General features: G+C 47.5%; 1 protein-coding gene across 1 annotated transcript in view; it reads left to right on the plus strand.

Annotated features, from left to right (window-relative positions):
* SND1 (staphylococcal nuclease and tudor domain containing 1) overlaps nucleotides 1-19,868 on the plus strand; it is a 439,872-nt gene extending 420,004 nt beyond the window's left edge. The window contains exons 17-23 of the mRNA XM_027840174.1: nucleotides 6,332-6,473; nucleotides 14,100-14,223; nucleotides 15,209-15,278; nucleotides 16,811-16,924; nucleotides 17,222-17,425; nucleotides 19,107-19,151; nucleotides 19,259-19,868. Of these exons, the coding sequence (XP_027695975.1) occupies nucleotides 6,332-6,473; nucleotides 14,100-14,223; nucleotides 15,209-15,278; nucleotides 16,811-16,924; nucleotides 17,222-17,425; nucleotides 19,107-19,151; nucleotides 19,259-19,324 (765 nt within the window). The 3' untranslated portion in view covers nucleotides 19,325-19,868. The remainder of the gene's footprint in view (nucleotides 1-6,331; nucleotides 6,474-14,099; nucleotides 14,224-15,208; nucleotides 15,279-16,810; nucleotides 16,925-17,221; nucleotides 17,426-19,106; nucleotides 19,152-19,258) is intronic.
* Nucleotides 19,869-21,477: the final 1,609 nt, after the last annotated feature.

Genomic DNA, 21,477 nt, shown 5'->3' on the forward strand with positions numbered 1-21,477 from the left:
CTCCTTCTGTCACTCCCACCCTGCCACCTCGTAGCTGCCCATTGTAGATGGGAACAGTTCTCTGGCCCTCTTGAGCCAAGAGCAAGAGAGGCCAGGCCCCCCAGAGTTAAGGGCAGAGAGAAAAAGCCAGTGGGTTGATGAAGGGAGCACATTCTTTGTCCGGTGTTAGAATTGGGTGTCATTATTTACTGTAGAGTAGATTTGGCTGAATGAGCCCAAGTCATCATTTGCTGTTGCCCTTTGATAAAGCCAGGAAGTCATTATCAATGATTAATTACTTACACAGACTGCACGTTTCTATTTCAGCCCAATTAACGAACAGGACCTCTCTGTCTGTGCTAGGGGTTGCCCTCCTCTTGGGCTCTTCTACCGCTACCCCCTAGCCTGAGCAGGTAGCAAAGCCTCTTCAAGGGCCCTGTAGGTGCTAGTGGAAGCTGCTAAACCTGCTGCATGTACTAAACCTGCTGCATGTAGATCTCCATGTAGGCCCTAGTTTGGCTTAGCTGGCCTTGCCTATACCAGGGCCATTGGTGTGACTTCAGGGCATGATTGTTGGCCTTAGGGCAGGAAAATTTGTTGAGTATTTAGAACCAAGACCCAGGACCCATTTAAGGTGCAAACGGGCTTGCTTTGGCAGCATATACATTAAGATAAGAGTCAAACAAAGCTACCAAGGTACTGTGAATGAAGAAGGGATGTCTGTGGCCAGGATACCAACCGAAAGAGGTGGACATTGGGGATATTAGTACATCAGAGCCAAGGAAAGGCAACTGCTAAGAACTCAGTAACTGGGCCTCTCCTCTCCTCTCAGGGACTTTGGGGGAGATGTTAGGAGAAAAGCACAAGACTGGGGGCTGGAGGGGTAATGCATGTGCTTGTCTGCACACACTCACACCCAGGCACGTGTACATGCATCTATTTGGAGAACCTGACAACTGGATTTTCCATTTAGTAGCTACCCCCTGCTGGGCTAATTCCTCCCTGTCCCTATATAGACTCTTCAGTGAAAGGATTGGGTAGAACCATGCCCTCCCCTCAGTAGGAGGCTGACTAACTGCAAACCTCATTCTCCTCCCAGGGCCCAGGGTAGACCTGGAAGCCGTGGGGTCAGCAGCAGGCGCCTCTTTCCATTATGCTGCCTGTTTCCTGTCTCTTCCCACCCATCATGGCCCTAGCTGAAAAAAAGAGGGTTACGTTGGCCATTGATTTCCTTTTATTTATTTTGGCTCCCCTGCTGAGGGCGTCAAGGCATCTTCCACCCTGGCCCCAAGCCAGCCCTTCCCCTGAATCCTGAGAATAGCAGTATTAAATAGAGTTTAGAAAGGAAAGACTTGAGCCAGCAGATCCCCAGACCAGGCTTCCCACCTCCTGCCAAGTGAGGACAGGGGGGCTCCCTGGGGAGGAAGAGCAGAGGAGGGATGAGGCAGGATGGAAAAGGAAGCTACTCCTTCCCAACCTGATTTGCCCTTCACACCATCCCCCTGTCCTTGCTGTACAAGTTAAGCTGATTCTGTACTTAACTGGAGGAGCCGCACCAACAGGTAGTGTTTCAGAGCCAAGTTCTCCAATTCAGAGCAGTGTACTGGGGCAAAAAGAAGCTTTGGGGAGGAAGGGAAGGAAAAGGGAAAAGTGTTTTTCCAGCTTGGACTTAACTTGAACCTGTGAGCAGTGCTATGAAAAAGTGTAGACCGGGCCATCCAAGCTAAAATATCAGAGGGAATCTGGGTGGCTGCTGTTTTTTTGTTTTTGTTTTTGTTTTTTTCCCCACTAATCCACCAAATAGATGAGCAGACAATGAGCTGGAAAATACGGGTGGGCCTTAGGGTCTTCTGTCTAAGGGTGAGCCAGCAGCACAGAAGTCCTGCTGCCTTGAGGTTGGGCAGAGCCCTGCTCCTGTCACCCTTGCCCCCAGGACTTTAGCTGTGGAAGCCTCCTCACTGAGGAGGTGAGGGGAAAACCCCATGTACTACCCCGACACTCCTGCAGGAATCACTGTTGCTCCCTGGAAAGGGGGCCTTGGGTTTCCTCGTCTCCTTCCAAAGGCCTATTCAGTGACAGTAAAAGGAGTGTCAGCCTTGGGGATTACAAGTGACATGCTTCTTGTTGGTGATCTGAAGTGATGAAGCGAGGGAGCTCGTGATGGCAGTGAGGACGTGGCGTTAGCAGATGTCTTGTCAATGTCTATCTTCTCACGGCACAAAATCCACAGCGGAGGGGGAGTGAATTACTATCACCAGAGCCCCCTTCTGCTCCAGGGGCAGAGTGAAGGGGTGGGGGCACACCTGGAGTTGATCCTGAAGACTATTTCCTACCTAACTTCTTCCCTTAATGAAGTTCCATAAGCCAGCTCCCCCCTCCAGTCTGCCTATGGCTGTTGGCCTCAAGGACCCCAGACTCCAGTAGCAAGAGACTGTCCAGCCACAGGAGGGTACCAGGGGAGCCAGGGAGCGGACCAGCTGAAGCACAGGCTGCCTTCCAAGAGGTTCTCCAAACCTCCCAGTGTGTGGGCCTGTTATCATAGAAGGACCCCAGAGCTGCAGCCGGAAGGAAACTTAGAGGCCAGCAAAGCCAGTGTCCCCTCCCCTACTTTACAGGGAGGAAGACTGAGGCTTGAAGAAATTCCACGACTTGCCCAGGTAGTAAGCAACAGAGGCAAGATTGGAACTCAGATCTTTCTGACTCCAGGCCTAGCACTCTCTCCACTATATCATACTGCCTCTGATTAGAGAAAAGACTGAACAAAACTTCAGTTGGCACTGGGTCAGAGGGTCAGCTGCAAGTGACCTCTTCCTACTTTTGGTCCATTTTTAATGTAAAAGATTCCCTTGTTGAAAGAGGAAACCCATTTGATCTGTTGCCGAGTGTCCAGTAAGAAAAGACACACACACACACACACACACACTCTTTACCCTTAGATTTCCTCTTTCTCACCTTTAGCCTTTGGTCCACACGGTCCTGGCACTCCACTTTTACATCCCTTGGTTTCACTATCTCCTTAGCATGCATCATTGTGACTACCGCTCTCACTTCCCATCTCCTCTTCCTAGGCCAGCATCTTAATGCTACAAAATCCCCTTGAGCTACCACAAGAGGGATCCAGACAAGGTTGGTCCCCTCTCTCCACTGTCTGGGATACCAAGATACCCTTGTGTTGGACGACTTCTTTCCTGCCCAGACTGTGACTCCCCTCGTTCTAGATGTCAAGAGCACAGCCTCTAGTAGTCAGCCCACAGCCTCCCAGTGTGGCCTAAATGAACAAAGATAACTTCTTTTCTCCCTTTGTGTATGGAGCCTGGTACTGTAACCAGAAGTTCATAATCAGTTCATTCTAGATTTATCCTTCTTGTGCCCTGGCGTTCCTCTCCCCCACGGATCAGAGAGGAGAGAGACCAGGGAATAGCTACTAGTGATGCTCCTATGCTTCTCCCCCAGCCTGAGGTTCTGTCCTGGGATCAGCCCGGGGACATTAGGCCTTTCTGATCCATCAGGCTGTTAGAGAGTTGGAGATGGAAGCAGAATGCAGGTGAGGCAGGGAGGACCCTGGGATCACAAAAGGTAACAGGAAGGAAAGAGTATTGGGCACCTAATAGGGGGTAAGGTAGGCGGGGGAGTAGGTGAGGCAAAGGGAAGAAAGAAGGAGTCCGTGAGAGGGACCGTACAGGGATGTTGCGTGGAAGCATTGGCTCACTCAGTCCAGCATATATGATCTGACTGAGTCAATGAGTAACCCAATCGATGGAGAGATTAGTAAATTGGTAGATTCTCCAGGTGCCCCAGGGACATGGGAGTATTGTTAGGAATGACTCTCCAAGCAGGCATACTGGGCACATTCCGACTGGAGAGGAGTGTGGGGAAGCTCTCCAATAGAAAAATGTTAGGCCCCAAGAGACTAGCAGACAGCCCCAGCCCTAGCACACCAGGGCAGAAGGCACAAGTGAGGGGAGCCAGAAGCTCCCAAAGGCTGAGGGCCTCTAGTCCCAGTTGGGGAGGTGGCTTCTGCTTTTGCTTGTCTCTTCCCTTGGTGAGGATGGTGAAAGAAAAGTCAGAGCAGAACAGAGCTGTGGTTTGAGAAACTGTCAAGTCTCTTTTGCTGCTCAGCCGAATTTTGGGGAAGGGGGTGTTTCCTTTGTATTGACCGAGTCTCTGTGAATCTGGCGGCCAGAGCTAATGGGAGCAGAAGAGTGTGTGGTGGTACTTGAGTATTAGGATGTCGTATGATGAGTATAATGTGGTGTGGTGGGAATGGAAATAGGTATAGGAGTTAATAGACTGGAAGCTAATAGATGAGGAGGTAATTAATTGGATGGCAAGACAGAGAAAGAAATAGCAGTACTTTTAAATGTTCCGATGGTCTACTTTTTTCTCCCATCTTATTATTTCCTTCCCCACATAATCACAGGCAGAGCTAACACCCAATCCAATGCTCATATATGCTCTTATCTTAGGAAACGAGGAAAGGAATCTTTGCAAAATTCTGTTTGGTAGGATGGAAGTTTCCATGTCTTAGAAGAAGGTTTGGCACTACCACAATCACACCCACAGCTCTAATCCCCTGGACCTCCCAATTCCTCCTTCTTCATGTGAAGCATGTGATGGAACACAGCCCTGGCTCCACTGTCAGAACCCTAGGCAAGATGCCCTCTCTGACCCAGGATGGCATATCACACTCTTCACCTGCACTCTGCTTCCATCTCCAAGAATGAGCAAGAGGCTGGTTCTGGCTATCCCAAAGGCTTACAGTCACAACATGCTCATGCTAGAAGAGGCATTAGACATCTCCCAATTTACCCCCACTCCCCTACCCCCTCATTTTCCAGATGAAGAAACAGACCCAGAGAATTTAAATTACTTCCTCAAGGTCATACAGTTCTGTGGTATCAGAGCCAGGACTCCTTACTTATCAAGTCAAAGTATTTCCACTATATTCCTGCCTCTCATCTCCCGGCACGTGCAGTCCCTGTCCCCGTCCTTGTTCCTGTCCCCATAACACCTCATTGAGGGCTTCAGACAGGGCCCAGACCTCCCAGGTACTTTTAGATAGGTGCCTGTCTATCCCAACATGTGGTCTTAGACCTTCTTCTAGGACCCACCCCCTTGTCACTGCTCGACTAGAAAGTCACCTCCCTTCCCAGGTCTGACAAGCGTCACCACTCGGATAATCTCCCAGCTGCAGGATTAGACTTGACGTGCCGTCACATTGAATCAGTGTCTGAGCCACCCCATCCCTGACGGCTTGGTGGGAGGAGAAGGGAGGGAGGCGAGGAGATGTTAGAAAGGGAGCAGTCCAGCCACTGACTAAGGTTAGAGCTGAGTTTTAGAAGTAATGGACAAGGGTTATTGAGAAGAGGGTTCCTTGACCCCTGCCCCCCACTGCCCAGGACTGCGTTGGTTGGCATTGTCCTAGGTGGTGCCTAGGAGGCCCTTGAGAGATGGACTCAAAACGTCTTGTCTAACTTAGTCACCTCAGTGGTAGAATTCAGAAAAGTCCCATCCCCATTCCTGGGCTTTCTCTGTCCCCACACAGTCTCAGTGTGTATGGACCATTCTCCTTAGTTGCCTTTGCAATCTAGTTGGCAGGGAGGAGTCTTTCACTTAATCACAGATTTAGAACTGTGAATGGACCGAGGAGATCATTTAGTTCAACCTTCTTACTTTACAGACATGAAAACTGAGGGCCGGAGAGGTTAAGTGAGTTGTTCAAAGTCATCCCAATGATAAGTGGCAGAGCCAGGTGGCAGCATAGGGCATAGAGCACCAGGCCTGGAGTAAGGAAGATCTGGGTTCAAATTTGGGCTCAGACACTTACTGGCTGTGTGACCCTAGGCAAGTCAATTCATCCTGTTTGCCTCAGTTTCCTTATCTGTAAAGTGAGCTGGAGAAGGGAATGGCAAACTACTCCAGCATCTCTGCCAAGAAAAACCCAAATGTGACCCAAATGGGGTCACAAAGAGTAGGACATGACTGAAACAACAACAGGATTTAAACCAAAGGTCCTCTGGCTCCAAACTCATCCTTTTCCACTTCCCCAAGCTGCCTTAGGTAGTCCCAGCAGTTCCCTAACTCAAAGTACTTGGCCAGGTCACCCAGAAGGTGTTGCCTTTAAGATATCGTACACTGAAGTACCACCAACCACTTAGAAACTTTGTTGGATAAGCTCCACCTCTCCAAGAGCTAGTAGGAGCTTTGGGCAGACAAGATAAGGTGCCTAGGGAAAAGAAGACATCTGGCTAGCTACCCCTTTCTCACCATGGTACCCTCTGAGTACCCGTCCCGTATCTGAAGTCCCCTGTATGGAACTTAGCTCCCTCCCCCTCTCTCTCACTGCCCACAGGTGTGGGCCCACTATGAGGAGCAGCCCATGGAAGAGGTGTCCCCAGTGCTGGAAGAAAAGGAGCGTTCCGCCAGCTACAAGCCTGTATTTGTGACAGAGATCACTGATGACCTGCACTTTTATGTCCAAGACGTGGAGACTGGTGAGTGTGCTGCTTTGCCATTCTCCCCATCCTTGAGAAGCCTCCATTTCTCCAATGGGAGAAAGATATAATCACCCTTTCTAACAAGTTTGACTGAAAGGATGAAGAGCCTAAGTGCCACCTTACCCCCACCCACCCCACCAAACACCTTTCAGGACCCTATTCTTTCTTCATCTAATTCCCCAGGCCTATGCACTGGCTTTTAGTATGGCGACTGAAAGGCTCTTTCCTGAACCTACAAGTGAGACTTAGAAACAATCTGAAGCAGTGAATGTGGTGAATAGTTTCCAAACGACAAGGAGCTTCTGCTTTCTTCTGAGACACCTTGGTTAGGCTAAGTAGAGAACAGATTGTCTCTGTATCCAAGAATCGTCACTCAAACGTAAGCACTCCCCTTCTTCCTCCCACCTCATGATTCCATTTTCTGAGGTCCACACTCCCCAGGGCAGAGAGCCAAAAAGGAAAGATCCTTGGTTTGCCTGTACTGGGTGTTTTTCCTTTAGAGGTTAACAGAGCCCTGAGTGGAGTGAGTAGCCAGTTACCATGGAAACAAGCAGAGCTGTGGGGGTAGTCATCCCATGGGCATTGCCAGCTCTCTGAAAGACCCTATCCTCTTTTCACACCCCCTTACAATTCCTCATTTCCTGGCCTCCTCTGCCTATGGAAATTCATGCTCTTGGAGGACTGAGAGGCATTAGAGAGATGACCTTTAGAGGCTGTGCTCCCCGGTCTCTCTATTTTTTCAGCCTCTTTTATATCTTTCTTCCCTGACCTTCTTCCCTTTCATCTCTACCCTGCCCGGAGAAATAGATTGATGAGTGAAAAAGAGGAGACTTTTGCAACATCCCCCAGGCGAGATTGGAGCTGAGGAGGTAGACACAGCCCCAAGGAGCAGGGGCCACAGAGGCCACCAGCAGACTGGCCAGGCTGACGTGTGGCACTGCCTAGCCTTCTCTGTTGTTTCCTTCCGCACTGAGCCCCAGCTCCAGACTGCTGATGGCCTCACCTCCTCCTCTCTAATGATATTTCTCAGGCAGCTGCCTTTGGAGCAATGCTATTTTGACAGAAAACTCGTCCTTCACTGGACTTAGGCTTGCTGTGTCTGGGAGGAGAAAAAAGGAGGAAAGAAAAATGACGGCAGCTGTTGGGGCCAGAGAAGAGGAGAAAGAGCAGCTTTTGGCACTGGGACAGCCAGGATCCTGGGAGAGCCTGGGGAGCTGGGAGTGGTGCTGTCCAAGGAGATATTGACACCACCTCAAGGAAAGCTATCCCCAGACGCTGGAGCCCAGCCAGGAAATCAAGAACTGAAGAATTCCTATTTATATGCAGCTTTGAGGTTTATAAAAGGCTTTCCTCACAGCAGCCCTGTGAGGGCAGTAATGAAAGGACTGTTATCCCCATTTTGGAGATCAGAAAACCAGCACTCTGAGGGTTTAAATGACTTGCCTGCAATTACACAACTAGGAAGTGTGGACAAAATTTGAACCCAGGTTTCCTGCCTCCAAATCCAGCGCTCTATCCACAGTGCCACAATGCTTGTGTGCCTTCAAAGGCAGCAGAGAAAAGTCTAACATGTTACAGTTGAAAAAATAGTATTATTTTTTCTGTAACATGATCATGGACAACTCAGTGGATTGAGTTGAGTGGAAATGAGGATTTATATGCTATAGACAAAGTTCTAGATAGACAGTGAGAACCAAACCTAGTTACAAGGCCTAGATACAACAAAAGTTGCAGGAGTTGTCAGGCAAGCTGCCTCACATCACCTCACCAGAAAGGAGCTGTTTTAATGAGACTCTGCCCAGGGCCCAAGACAGAGCAGGGGCCACCTGTGGAGTTGGAGCAGGACACTACTCAAGAACGGTTCCAGGCCATTGGGTCCTTCTGTGGGAGGAGCTGCCCAAAGCAAAGAGGACGCCAGTAGTGAAGGCTGCTCTCTGTAGTTGGGAGAACTAAAAAGAGAGATTGAAGATGAATAATAGGAGCTAGCATTTTTGCAGTACTTTACAAAGCTATCTACATGCATACATACATATGTGTGTGTGTGTGTGTGTGTGTGTGTGTGTGTGTATACATATAGATTCACTTATTCAATCTTCACAGCAGCCCACAAAGACAGATACTGCAAGTATTATTATCTGCAGTTTACAGATGAGGAAACTGAAGCTTAGAGAGGTTGAGGGATCTGCCCACAGTTGAACCACAGTCATCTCACCACATGCCTGATAGTGTTCAGCCTTTACTTGAAGAACTCCTGGAAAGGGGAACCCATCGTTTTCAAAGCAGTCCTTTCTGCTTTGGGATGGTTCTGATTGTTAGGAAGTCTTTGCTTTGCACCTTTCCCTCTTCCATATGACAGCCCCTCTCATGATTGAAGTCCTCTATCATTGACCTTCTGTCCCAAAGTCTTTTAATCTTTAAGCTAAACATCCCTGGTTTCTTCAATCAGCTATCATGAATCCTGGTCTTGAGATTCTTCACCATTTTGGCTACTTTCCTCTGGATGCTCTCCATCATATCAATTTCCTTCCAAAATTACAGTGCCTACTACTAAGCATAATACTCCAGCTGAGGCCTGAAGTACAAGAAGATGATAACCTCCCTGGACCTGGACACTTGGTCACTCCTCATTTAGCCCAGCATTTATTAAATTCGGTTTTTGGTGGCCACATCACCCTGTTGATTCATTGAACTTCAGTCCACTAAAACTCCCAAATCTTTTTCAGATGAACTTCTCTCTAACCATTACTTCTCAGTTTGTACTTAAAAAATTGATTTTGGGGGCAGCTAGGTGGTGCAGTGGATAGAGCACTGGCATCTTGAGAAACTATTGAATGCTTTGCTAAATCTGAGTATACTTTCTTTGCAGCATTCCCCCTGCCTGTCCATCTAGTGGCTCATTGAAAAAGGGAAGTTGTCTGGCATGACCAGACTAACTCGGTGAATACATGCTGACTTTTCAAGCTCACCTCTTTCTTTTCTTGATGCTCACCAACCATTCCCTTAGTAATACATTCCAGAATTTTACCAGGAATCAAAGTCAGGCTCATTGGCAGACTCCATTTTCCTCCCTTTTCTGAAGATCAGGTTATTATCTGCCCTTCTTCAGTACTCTATTACTCCCCTTCTCCATGATCTTTTAAAGATCACCCACAATAGCTTAGCAGTTGCATCTGTTCATTTGTTCTTTTCCCTAGGATATAGCTCCTATGTACCTGATGACTTGAACTCATCAATGACATCTGATTATTATCTCTCTATTTGTAGGTGGATTTTGAATCTAGGCCCTCTGACTCCAAAGCCAGTACCCTGCTGCCATTTTTATTCTGCCCCTTTCAGTCCAAAGACCATTCTCCTTGACATAGAAGACAAGTAAAGTCAAGCAGCTCTGCTTTCTGTCCATTGTTCATGCCTTCTCCCCATTGTTCATTATCATCATCCCTTCTGTCTAAGACAGCAGCCCTGTCCTTTATTTGAGCATCTTTTCTGTAGTATGGTTTCTTCTTTTTTTTTTAATGAACAAATCCTTTCCTTTCTTTTCCTTTCCTGTCCTGTCCTGTCCTGTCCTGTCCTGTCCTTTTTCCTGCCTGGCCCCAAATTGTTCTGAGCCTTAGCACTCTGAACACTATTTCTTACAGTATTGGCCCGTGCTTTTGTATTCATGCTCCATTACCTGCCCTTGCTTATGTTTTCTGTACAAGTCTGTTTATAATCAATTAGTTAATGAGCTACTACTATTCCTCAGATAGGATGCTACATCTCCTGTCTCCATGCATTTGCACTCGCTGTCCCTCATGCCTGGAATATTTTACTTTTTTACCTGTATCTCTTAGAAGCCACAGCTTCCTTTAAGGTACTTATGCAGGAAGCCTTTCCAGATCTGTCCTAGATGCCAAAGTGTATCCCTCTAAGGTTACATCCCTTTTAGTCTGCATTACATGTACGTACTTTTTTACATGTTGTCTCTCTTCTAGAATGTAATCTCCTTGAGGGAAAGTACTGTTTTTGCCCATCTTTATTTCCCTGGAACTCAGCACAGTGTCTAGAATATAGTAAACATTTAAGAAATGTTTGTGGAAGAGTTATGCCTCCACTTCAGTCTCTCTACTCTTCCTTTTCCTCACAATTAGAATTGTTTCTCTTCAGGACTTTAGAATTATGATCTTGAAAGTTTTATATCCTTTTTAAACTTACTTCCCCTGTAGAATTTTTATCCATGGGATCCTACCTATCTTTATCCTTTGAAATCTGCTCTCCAAAAATCTAGGATGCATGTCAGAATGTGTCTCTTTGTTGGTCACACATTCTAAAATGAGATGGTCAATTCCCCCAAAATTCCTATTGTTTCCTTCCCAGCAGCTGTTTTCTTCTCAGTGGTAAGAATCAGATCAAGATGAGGAGTTCCTCTACCTTTTGAAGGATAAAATTATCATTAAGGCAATTCAATAAATTTTTAGCTACACTAACTTTAGGTAAAGTGGAGAGTTCCAGTCAATATCCACATAACTGAAGTCTCCCACCACTACTGTATCATTCTTCTGTGTTAGGCTTGTAATCTGTTTGCTAAACAAATCACATCTATTTACTCTTTCTGTCTGGGTGGTATATAGTTCATTCTAATGAGAATGCTGGTTCTGTTTCCATTGTTCTCTATCATGCCCTCTACCATGCTTTCCCCTTTCTTGTTCCTATCTTTCCTTACATGAGTTTATCTTGAGCAGCTTCATAGCACAGTGGATAGAGCACTGGACCTGGAGTCAGGAAGACCCAAATTCATATCCAGCCTTAGACAGTTACTAGCTGTGTGACCCTAGGCAAATCACTTAACCTCTGTTGGCCTCGGTTTCCTCATCTGTAAAGTGGGGATAATATTAGTACCTCCACCCAGGGCTGTTGTGAGGATCAAATGAGTTAGTATTTGTAAGGTGCTTAGCACAGTGCCTGTGACATAGTAGGTGTTATAGAAACGTTAACTATTATTATCTTCTTAATATATTCCCAACTCTAGGATGAAGTGCTTTATCTACTCTAGCACCTTACCTCTCAGGTCCGAAAGTCTGCTGAACTTCTGTGTCTCTGCAAGACAGACTTCAAGTGCTTTGGAGAGTGTCACTTTGCATCTTATCCCACATGAGTCCAGATCCGTGATACTGAGTCCTTAGTCACTATCTCTTGTAGCACAATTCTGGAGTTACTTTATCAGGACAGGAACCCCATGGCTAGTACAGAAGGAGCTGCAGGGAACAGAAAGGTGACAGGGACAGAAATAATGAGGAAAACCTCAGACTGAATTTCCAGAATAACTGAAGAGAATAAGCAAATTGAGAAGTAAGAGGAAAAACTTTGAAGCTTTTATGCGCCTGTTTCCCAACCTCCCCAAGACAACTTCTACTCCTTATGGTGACCTGAATGGTCCTGTTCTTTCTCTCTCCCATCCACCACCGCCTGTTAAAACTTGCTTTTAGGAGAGTAACTGATAAACTGATCATACTAAGTTGTAACTGATTGATAAAGCTAGGGAAAAAAAAGTTCAGGTTTTAGCATTTCAGACAGCAAAAAGCCATGTGAGTGAGGCATGGAGTAGAGAGGAGGGTGGTTTTCCTGGGTCCCTAAAATGTCTTTAGGTAGATTCAGCCCTGGTCATGAATCATTCATTTCTGTAAGGGGGATTGGGGATTGTAAAGTGTTCACTGCTGGGTGAGGAGAAGAGACTGCTACCTTCAGATCCAGACTCTTGGGAATTCGAGAAGAATAGATACTCCAATGACCAGAGAGAGTATATACATAGGCCCCAAACACACATACACACACACATGCAATCACAATCACATCTACTCCTCTGATCTCACCTAGAGGAAAGCTATCCTCCTGAAGTGACTAGAGGGTAATGGGAGAAAGTGATCTGCCAAAGGAGAGTTAGGATCTGGGCAGACTGCCCTGAAAGAAGGAGGATGAAAGGGGGAAAGGGAGAAGCCAGCAGATCTGTTACTGAATCAGGGCAGGCTTCGTAGAAGAGTGGCAGGTAGATAGTATTAGACAGCAATGTTGAGGAGAAAATCCAGGGTGTGCCCACACAGACAGAATGCATGAACCAATCCCCCAAAGCAGATGGGTGTCAGAAAAACCGGTAAGAATAGGAGCTGCGTATGCCAGGAGTAAGAGGAATCCAAGCTTCACATTTCAGTGATGTAAAGGCCATCTCATCTATTCCTTCTGTAACAGATGAGGCAGCTGGGGGTTATAAATGAGGCCTAGAGGTTAGCTCTCTGTCTGAGGTCCCAAGCACAGTAGTAGCCAGAGCAGGACAAAGGAGAGAACCAACCTAACAGCGACTTTGAAGTTCATGTGGCCCCCACGGTGGATGGAAATGTTCAGGAGCCAAGGGACATTGAGTTCAATGACTAGATCCCAGACTCACTAGGTTTATAGGGAAGGGGAAGAAATGAGCACCACTGCAGTGCTTTTGGGATGGACATGGCCATGCTTCTGAGAAGTAGGAAAGGACTGGGGTTCTTAACCTTTTTTAGGTTAGAGACTACTTGGCAATCTGGTGAAGCCTATTCTCAGAGTCATGTTTTTAAATGCATAAAATGAAATCTATCAAGTTACACAAAAGAAACCAATTATATACCGTTATAAAAATATTTTAAAACAAGTTCAGAAATCCCAGATAAATAATCCCTGGGATAGGAGAATTATATTCTGGTCAGAGCCATAGGCTCATCTGGGACTTTAAATGAGGATCTGGGCTCACTGTACCAAGGTTTTATCATCTTTTTCCTGGGCTCTGACTATGCTCTTAAGTCCAAATCCCTATTGCTTGATTATTCCTTTGCTGGAGATTTTCTGTGGTCCCTGGTCTCCACATTTGCCTTTCATCTCACTGTAGGATTGTAGGATGGTGTAATGGGTAGCCATACTTGTTTCTTTGCCTGAAAACAGACAGCCATGTGTATGACTTAAGCCAGGTGTAGTCCTAGAGTAGCAATGCCAGGGAATGAGAGAGGAGAGTAGACAAAAAGATGAGTTGATATATCCAGAGAAGGCTGACTTTGGATCAGTGGTTTTTGTCAGGCCTAATTTTCCTAGAAAAATCCTACCTTTAGGACCTTGGCCAGGAGTTAGAAGAATATGTATCAGTTTGTGGGATACAAGGTCTTCAGGCATCCTCCTTCCCTGCTCATTCAGCTGGCATGGTCACAGAATCATAGAGTTAGAGCTAGAAGGAACCTCAGAGAATACTGAGTCCAAGCCCCGAATTTTGTCGATGAGGAAACTGAGGTCTAGAGAGGACACGTGATTTACTGAAAGTCACTCAGGTAAAGACAGAGCTGGAACCTGGACCCAGACCCCCAGCTCCAAATCCTAAGCAGAGTTTTGTCCCCTGTGACATAGTCCCGATAACCAAGACACTGATCGCCTCTTCACCCCTTGCCGTCTTAGGAATGTTGAGAGCATGCTCAAAAGTGGGGGGAGGGGAGGGGACAAATATAATCATGTGTAATGATGGTTCAGGAATGGAGGAGGCTTCTGGCTTCCCACTCCGTGCAAAGATGGGGACGCTGAGGCATGCAACACCTGGGCCTCACTTCACTTTCCTTCCCTACCACCCCCCCACACACACAGGTACACAACTAGAAAAGTTGATGGAGGGCATGAGAAATGACATCGCCAGCCACCCGCCCATAGAGGGATCCTATGCCCCTCGCCGAGGAGAATTCTGCATTGCCAAGTTTGTGGATGGAGAATGGTAAGCCCACCCAGGACAGAGCGAGGAGAGGGCAGGGGACCCTGGGAGCTGCACCAGAGCCACCCACACCCATGGGTCCAAGATAGCCCTCTTCAGTTTGCAGCTTTTCCAGGGTGGCATGATGACATCATTCTGCTCCTCTCCTGGCAGCTCTCTTGGCTGATCAGTTTATACTCCATTGCTGGTGATTTCCCCCTGCCAGCCTGGGGCCAGCTTTGGGGGCAGTCTGTTGGCAGGTTTGGATAGAAGAGCACCCTGCAGCTTGGCTACCTCCCTGAATGCAGAAGCAAGTGGCATTTTCCCAACTCCCTTGGGGAACTAGCCTATGGAAAGCCTGATGAGACTGAACCAACTGGCATGTTCCACACTCACACAGCAGAAACAGCGGTGCTTTCACATAGGGGTGTGGGAGGAGGGGTGAGGACAACACTCAGCCTTGGGACAACCCCCAGGTTGTCTGAGAGTGGTGACAGACCAACCCCCTGTCAGCTAAGGCTGGCTGCAGAGGGCAGGGCCCATGGTCTTCCCAGGGTGAGAAAGTGACTTGGAAGTGTTCCCTGCTGTAGCCTCCCAGACAGATCTGCCGACTAATTACAGCTACTGTTTAGTGTGCTGGGTTTAAACAGCAGACATCAATCTAGTCATTAGTCTTGTTGCTTTATGCCCTGAGGACACATTAATCTGCTCCATGTATTCCATTCTCCCTCCCCTCTCCTTCCCTGGTTACTCAGATCCCATAGGAGGATGGACCCTCTCCCTAGGGTGAGGGAGTGGGGACAACCAAAGCCTTCTGCTGTACTCTTTAAAAGGCAGTCTGGAGAATGGTCCTGCCAGCCCATCCCCTACATCTTGTGGTTTCTGAATAGCCCAGGGCTCCCTACCTCCCTTCTCCCTTCCCTCTCCCCCCCACCAAACTACTATAGCTGTTTTTTCATCTGTGACACGTAGGTACTTGCAGGTGTGACTTTTCATCTGTGACTTGCAGGTACCGAGCTCGGGTAGAAAAGGTGGAGTCTCCAGCCAAGGTTCATGTCTTCTACATCGACTATGGCAATGTGAGTGTTGGGATTTTAGCAAGGTACCCTGGAAACAGAGAAGACTAAATGATGCTGACTCCCAGACTCACTAGGTTTATAGGGAAGGGGAAGAAATGAGCACCACTGCAGTGCTTTTGGGATGGACATGGCCATGCTTCTGAGAAGTAGGAAAGGACTGGGGTTCTTAACCTTTTTTAGGTTAGAGACTACTTGGCAATCTGGTGAAGCCTATTCTCAGAGTCATGTTTTTAAATGCATAAAATGAAATCTATCAAGTTACACAAAAGAAACCAATTATATACCGTTATAAAAATATTTTAAAACAAGTTCAGAAATCCCAGATAAATAATCCCTGGGATAGGAGAATTATATTCTGGTCAGAGCCATAGGCTCATCTGGGCTTATGCCCTACTGCATGTACTCATTCCCACAATGTATTGCTTCTTATAATCCTACTGAGGAATTGAACTTGAGGTCTTTTATCTTCCCTCAGGGAGGTCCCATAAGCTCCAGCCAGGTAGGATGGGAGCACAGGTGTGTTTGTGTGTGACTGGGCTTCTCCTGAGAGAGATTGGTGGGGTGGTGTTAGATGAAAAATAACCCAGACTAGGAGCACAAAAAAAGATTCCAAGAGACACCCAGCAAATCTGAGAAAGTTGGCACATCTCCCATGTTCCTCACACAACCCCAAGCTTCATCTCTCATTCCTAGAGTTTGGGATGATAACTGCTCCACACCCTTGCGTCTCCCCACCCACCTTTGCCCCATTTCGTTGGCCACGAGCAAGAATAAAGAGCTGTATCTTCTGCAGTTAGGTTTCCAAACATGAAGGACTTAGTTGTGTGACAGGTGTGAGAGGATATACTGTGAATGTCATGGAAACAGTGGCAGGAGATACAAGGAATTTCCAGCTGGGTCTCCAACACTGACCCCATGCTGCTCCTGTTTCTCACTCAGGCGTTAGGCTCAGTAATGGGGTGCAGGGAACAAAATGAAGCTCCAAAAGAAGGGGACACATGAGCCCAGGCATCATTTGATCTCTAGTAGAGCCAAAGCAGAGTAGGCAGGTCTCCAGGGACTCCCAGGATGTTCCCCTCTGTTCTTCTCAGCCAACAGCTGAGACTTCCTCTGTCTCTGCCTAGCAGAAGAGTCAGGGACCAGTCTCCCAGAAGAGAGGTCTTTGGAAGGAAGGGGGCAACAGCAATTAGAGCCCAGTTATCACTAGGATTATTTTAATAGGCACCACTGGGTGTCCCTGGCACCACGCCCAGGGATGAAAAGTACTGAGTCTCTAGTGTTAGCTTCCATCTGGGGTGGATACTGCCCTCCCTCCAGGTTTAGATGACTGGGAAAGGCTGAGTGTGACTAAAGTGGAATCTACCCCAAGGCTGAGGGTCAGAGACTACTACTTAGAATTCACAGATTTTCACTAAAGCCAAAGGACCAGTCATGAAGAGGTCCTGCAGAAAGAAGGGAACCCTAGGCTGCTGAAGAAGGTTCCAGGGCTAGAGGGTTATGTGATCTGACTTTTCCTGGTGCTTTCCCCACAGAGAGAGATCCTGCCATCTACCCGTTTGGGTACGTTACCACCCGCCTTCAGCACCCGAGTGCTGCCTGCTCAAGCCACAGAGTATGCCTTTGCCTTCATCCAGGTGCCACAAGATGTGAGTCCAGACCCTTCATTTACTGTGCTTCGTTAAGTGTCTGAAGGGATATTTCACTGCCTAGTTCTAGGACTAGCCCACACGTGCACATAGTTGTAGCCTGTGTGTATAATGCATGTATGGATGGACAGACACACACACACACACAGAAGTGGGCATTTTCACAAAGTGGGAAAGACAGTGGTAGGAAGCCATGATTGCATGAGTGCCCTATCCTTGGTAGGCATCGGCGAGGGTTGTTGCCACACTTAGTAATGCTCTGGCTGTTCTTTTCTGTTGTGGTGTTCTGCTTTCTAGGAGGATGCCCGCACAGATGCTGTGGACAGTGTGGTTCGGGACATCCAGAACACTCAGTGCCTACTCAACGTGGAACACCTGAGCCCCGGCTGCCCCCACGTCACCCTTCAGTTTGCAGATTCCAAGGGTGATGTGGGACTGGGCTTGGTCAAAGAGGGGCTGGTCATGGTGGAGGTTCGCAAGGAGAAACAGTTCCAGAAAGTGGTATGTTATTAGGGAAGGGAGACAGCCTGCTAATGGTGAGGCCTGAGGCCCTCCTGCTTTTCTTCTAATGAGGAACACCTACCTCATCTTCCCCACCCCCACTGAGAAGTGGGGGGGAGGGGGGAACAGAGAGCATAGTAGCCGCAGAAGAGAATTGAGAAGGGTGTGTGGGATTGGCGTGGGGGGGGTAGAGATTAGTTAATTACTTTCCAAATTAAATGGCTGTGGTATGTGGGTTTGACCAACATTTAGGTGCAAACTGAAATGGGAAATTAACCCTTATGTTTTTCCCTGGGTGATGGGATTGAGGAAAGGGCACAGTTAGAAAGCTTTGGCCAGAGATGGGCTTGCCTCTTTCTTCTTCACGTTCACGAGGAGACAAGGTACCACAGTTACCATCGTGCAGTTCAGGCAGGTGCCCCTCTTCCTCGATCCACCTTGAGAGCTATAGACATTTTAAGCCACCAGCCAGGGATATCCTTTTTTTCACTAAAATGAAAATCGTCACCCTGAATCTCTTCTATCCCATTCACACCCTCAAATTATCTCTATACCTGCCAACCCTCACCTTCCGGGGGAAGGTTCCTTTTTTAAGGAACTGAGGCTCCTTCTCACCTAACAGGAGGGAACCTGCCTCACACAGGCCAAGCCAGTGTGCCCTCTCATGAGGGTAAATTGGAGATGGGAAGTTCCTTCTAGCCCTGCCATTATGAGACAGAACTGGGCATAGAGAAGGCATTCTTCTCTTCCGTCCCACCCCTTGGCCTAAATGTCTGCAGAAGATGGAAAAGTTGGTTTTGAGAATAATGCTTCTTTGGGGCCTTTACTGCCTTCCCTTCTTTCACTTCACCCATCTTTTTCCCTTCTTCCAATCTCTCCTTTCTCCTTCTCTGTTTCCCTCCTGATGACCCAGTCCTTCCTAATTTATTTGTGGCTGGCTCATGGGTCGATGGTGTTGATTGTAAGAGTCAATATTTCATTTGCAACAAGACACCACTGTTTATAAAAATAGAGCCTTTTCTACTGCTGCCTTTGCTCACATTCCCTGCCCCACCACCCCCACTTTGGAAAGCCACTTTTTCAAGGGCAGAGTGAGTTTGCCTAAGACATGTTCATGTTTTTAAGATCCATTGTATGAAGGAGAAGTGAGTTTTCCCAGTCGCTAGGCAGCAGAGCTGCTCACACCTACTCTGGCCTCTGGAATCTTCCAGATTACAAAACTAGAATTTGAGAGTTGGAAAGGATCTCAATGGTCATCTAGTCCAACCCATACACAAAAGGAAATCTTCACTGTGTCCTACCCAACGAATGGTTGTACAGAGTGTGTTTGAAGACCTCCAAGGAAGAGAACTCCACCTCTGCCCAGCTCTCCCTGTGAAGAGGTCATTTTCTGACATGGAGCCCAGCCTAAATTTGCCTCTTTACAACTTCAACCCATCATTCCTGGTTCTGCCACTCTAGAGCCAATGGAACAAATTGAATCCTTCCTCTACATGACATCCCTTAAAATACTTGGACAGCTGTCATGTCTTCCCTGAATCTTCTCCATTTGCCTGATGTTCCTAACCCTGATGAAAATGATGGGGGCAGAGGGTGCCACTCACAAGATTAGGAGCGCCTTAGGCTAGTTCTTGTGGTCCACAATTCCCTTAACATCCTTCTCCCTGCTTTTAACTTACAGATCACAGAATATCTGAATGCGCAGGAGTCAGCCAAGAGCGCCAGGGTGAGTTCCTGCCCCAGGGACCACTGTGGGGTGGGAGGAAGGCTGATCATAGTGCTTGGGGAAGAAAGCGCTGAGCTAACAGTTGTGTTCTCCGTTTCTCATTGCAGCTGAATCTCTGGCGCTATGGGGACTTTCGAGCAGATGATGCAGATGAGTTTGGCTACAGCCGCTAGAAAGTGTCTCTTGCCCCATCAGCACCGCTTACACTAAAACCTTTTCCCCACCTGGGAGGGAGGTGTCAACTGGAGAGCCCAGGACTGGGAAGGGGGGAAGGATGGGTCCAGCTTTGCTTCAGTGTATGGGACTGTCTCATGAGGCAGAATTCCTAGGCAGGGAGGGATGGGGAGCTGGAAAGCTTTCCTGGAACTGGAGGCTTTGCCATCCCAGGTTTCTCCTGACCTGATTTGTGTTTTTTAATTGTCTTCGAATCAACTTGCCTATGAACAGGAATAAACACAAAAGACTTTATGCACAGGGGAGATAAGGGAGAGCCATCAACTAAGAGTAGCTGCTGCTTGGCACCCTACTCTGACCCACGTGGCCCTCCTTTCGTCTTTGCCTCCTAGTTCTCTAACTGATAGTTGATTATGTTACTTCTCTGATCTGTCCAGTCTTAAATGCCAGCAGCATCTACCCTTGCTCCCTGCCCAAGATGCCAACCCCTATTCTGTATTTAAAGCTTGCAAGACCCAATAAAGTAGTACAGTGCTGTCCGCAGCTCGTGTCGCTCATTCTGGAGCCCAGAAAATCCTTTGCAGGTGTTGCCTCGGTCAGTGGGGGCAAAGTGTTCATTCAGACTCCAGGTGAAGATATCAGTCACCCATGACATGAAGCCATGTCCCAAGCCCACCACAGACTGAGCCGGATTCCAGTGAGGCAGAATTGGGTGGCTCTGACATTTCACCAAGGATCTACTCCTTTCTCTGCTGCCCCTCTTACAGTCCCAGTGGAGGGTTAAGCTGAGTCACCCCATTTAGGACTTCTGGGACTCCTAGCTCATCATTACCCAAATATTACAGGACAAGAGAGTTCAAAGCAAAGAAAAACAATTCATACCCACCGTTTTGATTAAACAAGTGATACAGCAAGCAGTAAGGGCAGCTGGGTGATGCAGTGGATGGAGTGCCTGACCTGGATTCAGGAAGACTTAAATTCAAATTCGGCCTCAGACACTAACCAGCTGTGTGTCCCTGGGCAAGTCATTTAACCCTGTTTGCCTCAGTTCCTCATCTGTAAAATGACCTGGAGAAGAAAATGGCAAACCACTGCAGTATCTTTGCCAAGAAAACCCCAAATGGGGTCACACAGAACTGGACACAACTGAAACAACAAGAACAACAACAGGCAGTACAGTTAGATCTACCCAGAGTCACATGTAAAACACCTGCAGAACTAAAAAGCCTGAGGTGGGGGTGAGGAAATGGGAAGTTAGGTTAGGGCGGGGGGGTGCCAGGATGTTCCCTCTTCATTCAGGTCTCAGACATCGGTCAGCTCTCCAGGATGACTCCCTGCCACCCAGAGCCAAGAAGGAGAATCTGAGTTGAAGTGTGGTGGCAGGAAGGATTGACAGCACCACTGGAAGTCATGGCCTACTGGCCATTGTGGTCCATCTGGCTGCCCCATCTGTGCCCACAGCCAGTAGAGCAGCTTTTTGGGAGAAATGGGGCAAGAGGCGGATCTACAACGCAGAGAGCTGAGGAAAGGACTGCTAGCTGCGTTGGCCTGGTTTTTTGTTGTCATTTTTTTGTTTTTGTTTTTGTTTTTTTTGAGGCAATACCAAATGCATAAGAATAAATGTAGCGCAAGTTGTTTTTAAATGGTTTCCCACTGGGAAGAAGGAAAACAAGCTTTAAGTTGGTATTGGGAAAGGAAAGGACAGTGTCGGGCTGCAGAGAGGTCAAGAAGGATGAGAACTGACAAGAGGCCATTAGATTTAGCAACCAAGAAATAATTTGTAACTTTGGAGAGAGCAGTTGAATGATATGGGCAGGAGCCAGACTCTAGAGGGTTAAGAGAGTCCGATGGGAAAGAAGTGGAGGTGGCTAAAATAGATGGCCTCAAGTTTAGCTGCAAAAGAGAGAGATGAGACAATAGCTAGTGGGGATGGATGGTGAGAGTGAGGGGTTTTTGAAGATGAAGAAAACATGGAGCAGCCAGTAGACAAGGAGGGAAGGAAGATAAGAAGAGTGGGGAGGATTGAGGAATGATCAGCTGGAGTAGACAAGATAGAATGGGATCACTCATGGGTGTAGAGGGGTTTGCCTTAGCAAGGACTAGGGCCATCTCATGTGAGCTGGGAGAAAGAGATAGAGGCAGAAGGCATCTG

This window comes from Vombatus ursinus, unplaced genomic scaffold (genome assembly GCF_900497805.2).
Source record: "Vombatus ursinus unplaced genomic scaffold, bare-nosed wombat genome assembly UNPS02014839.1, whole genome shotgun sequence".
Lineage (NCBI taxonomy): Eukaryota > Metazoa > Chordata > Mammalia > Diprotodontia > Vombatidae > Vombatus > Vombatus ursinus.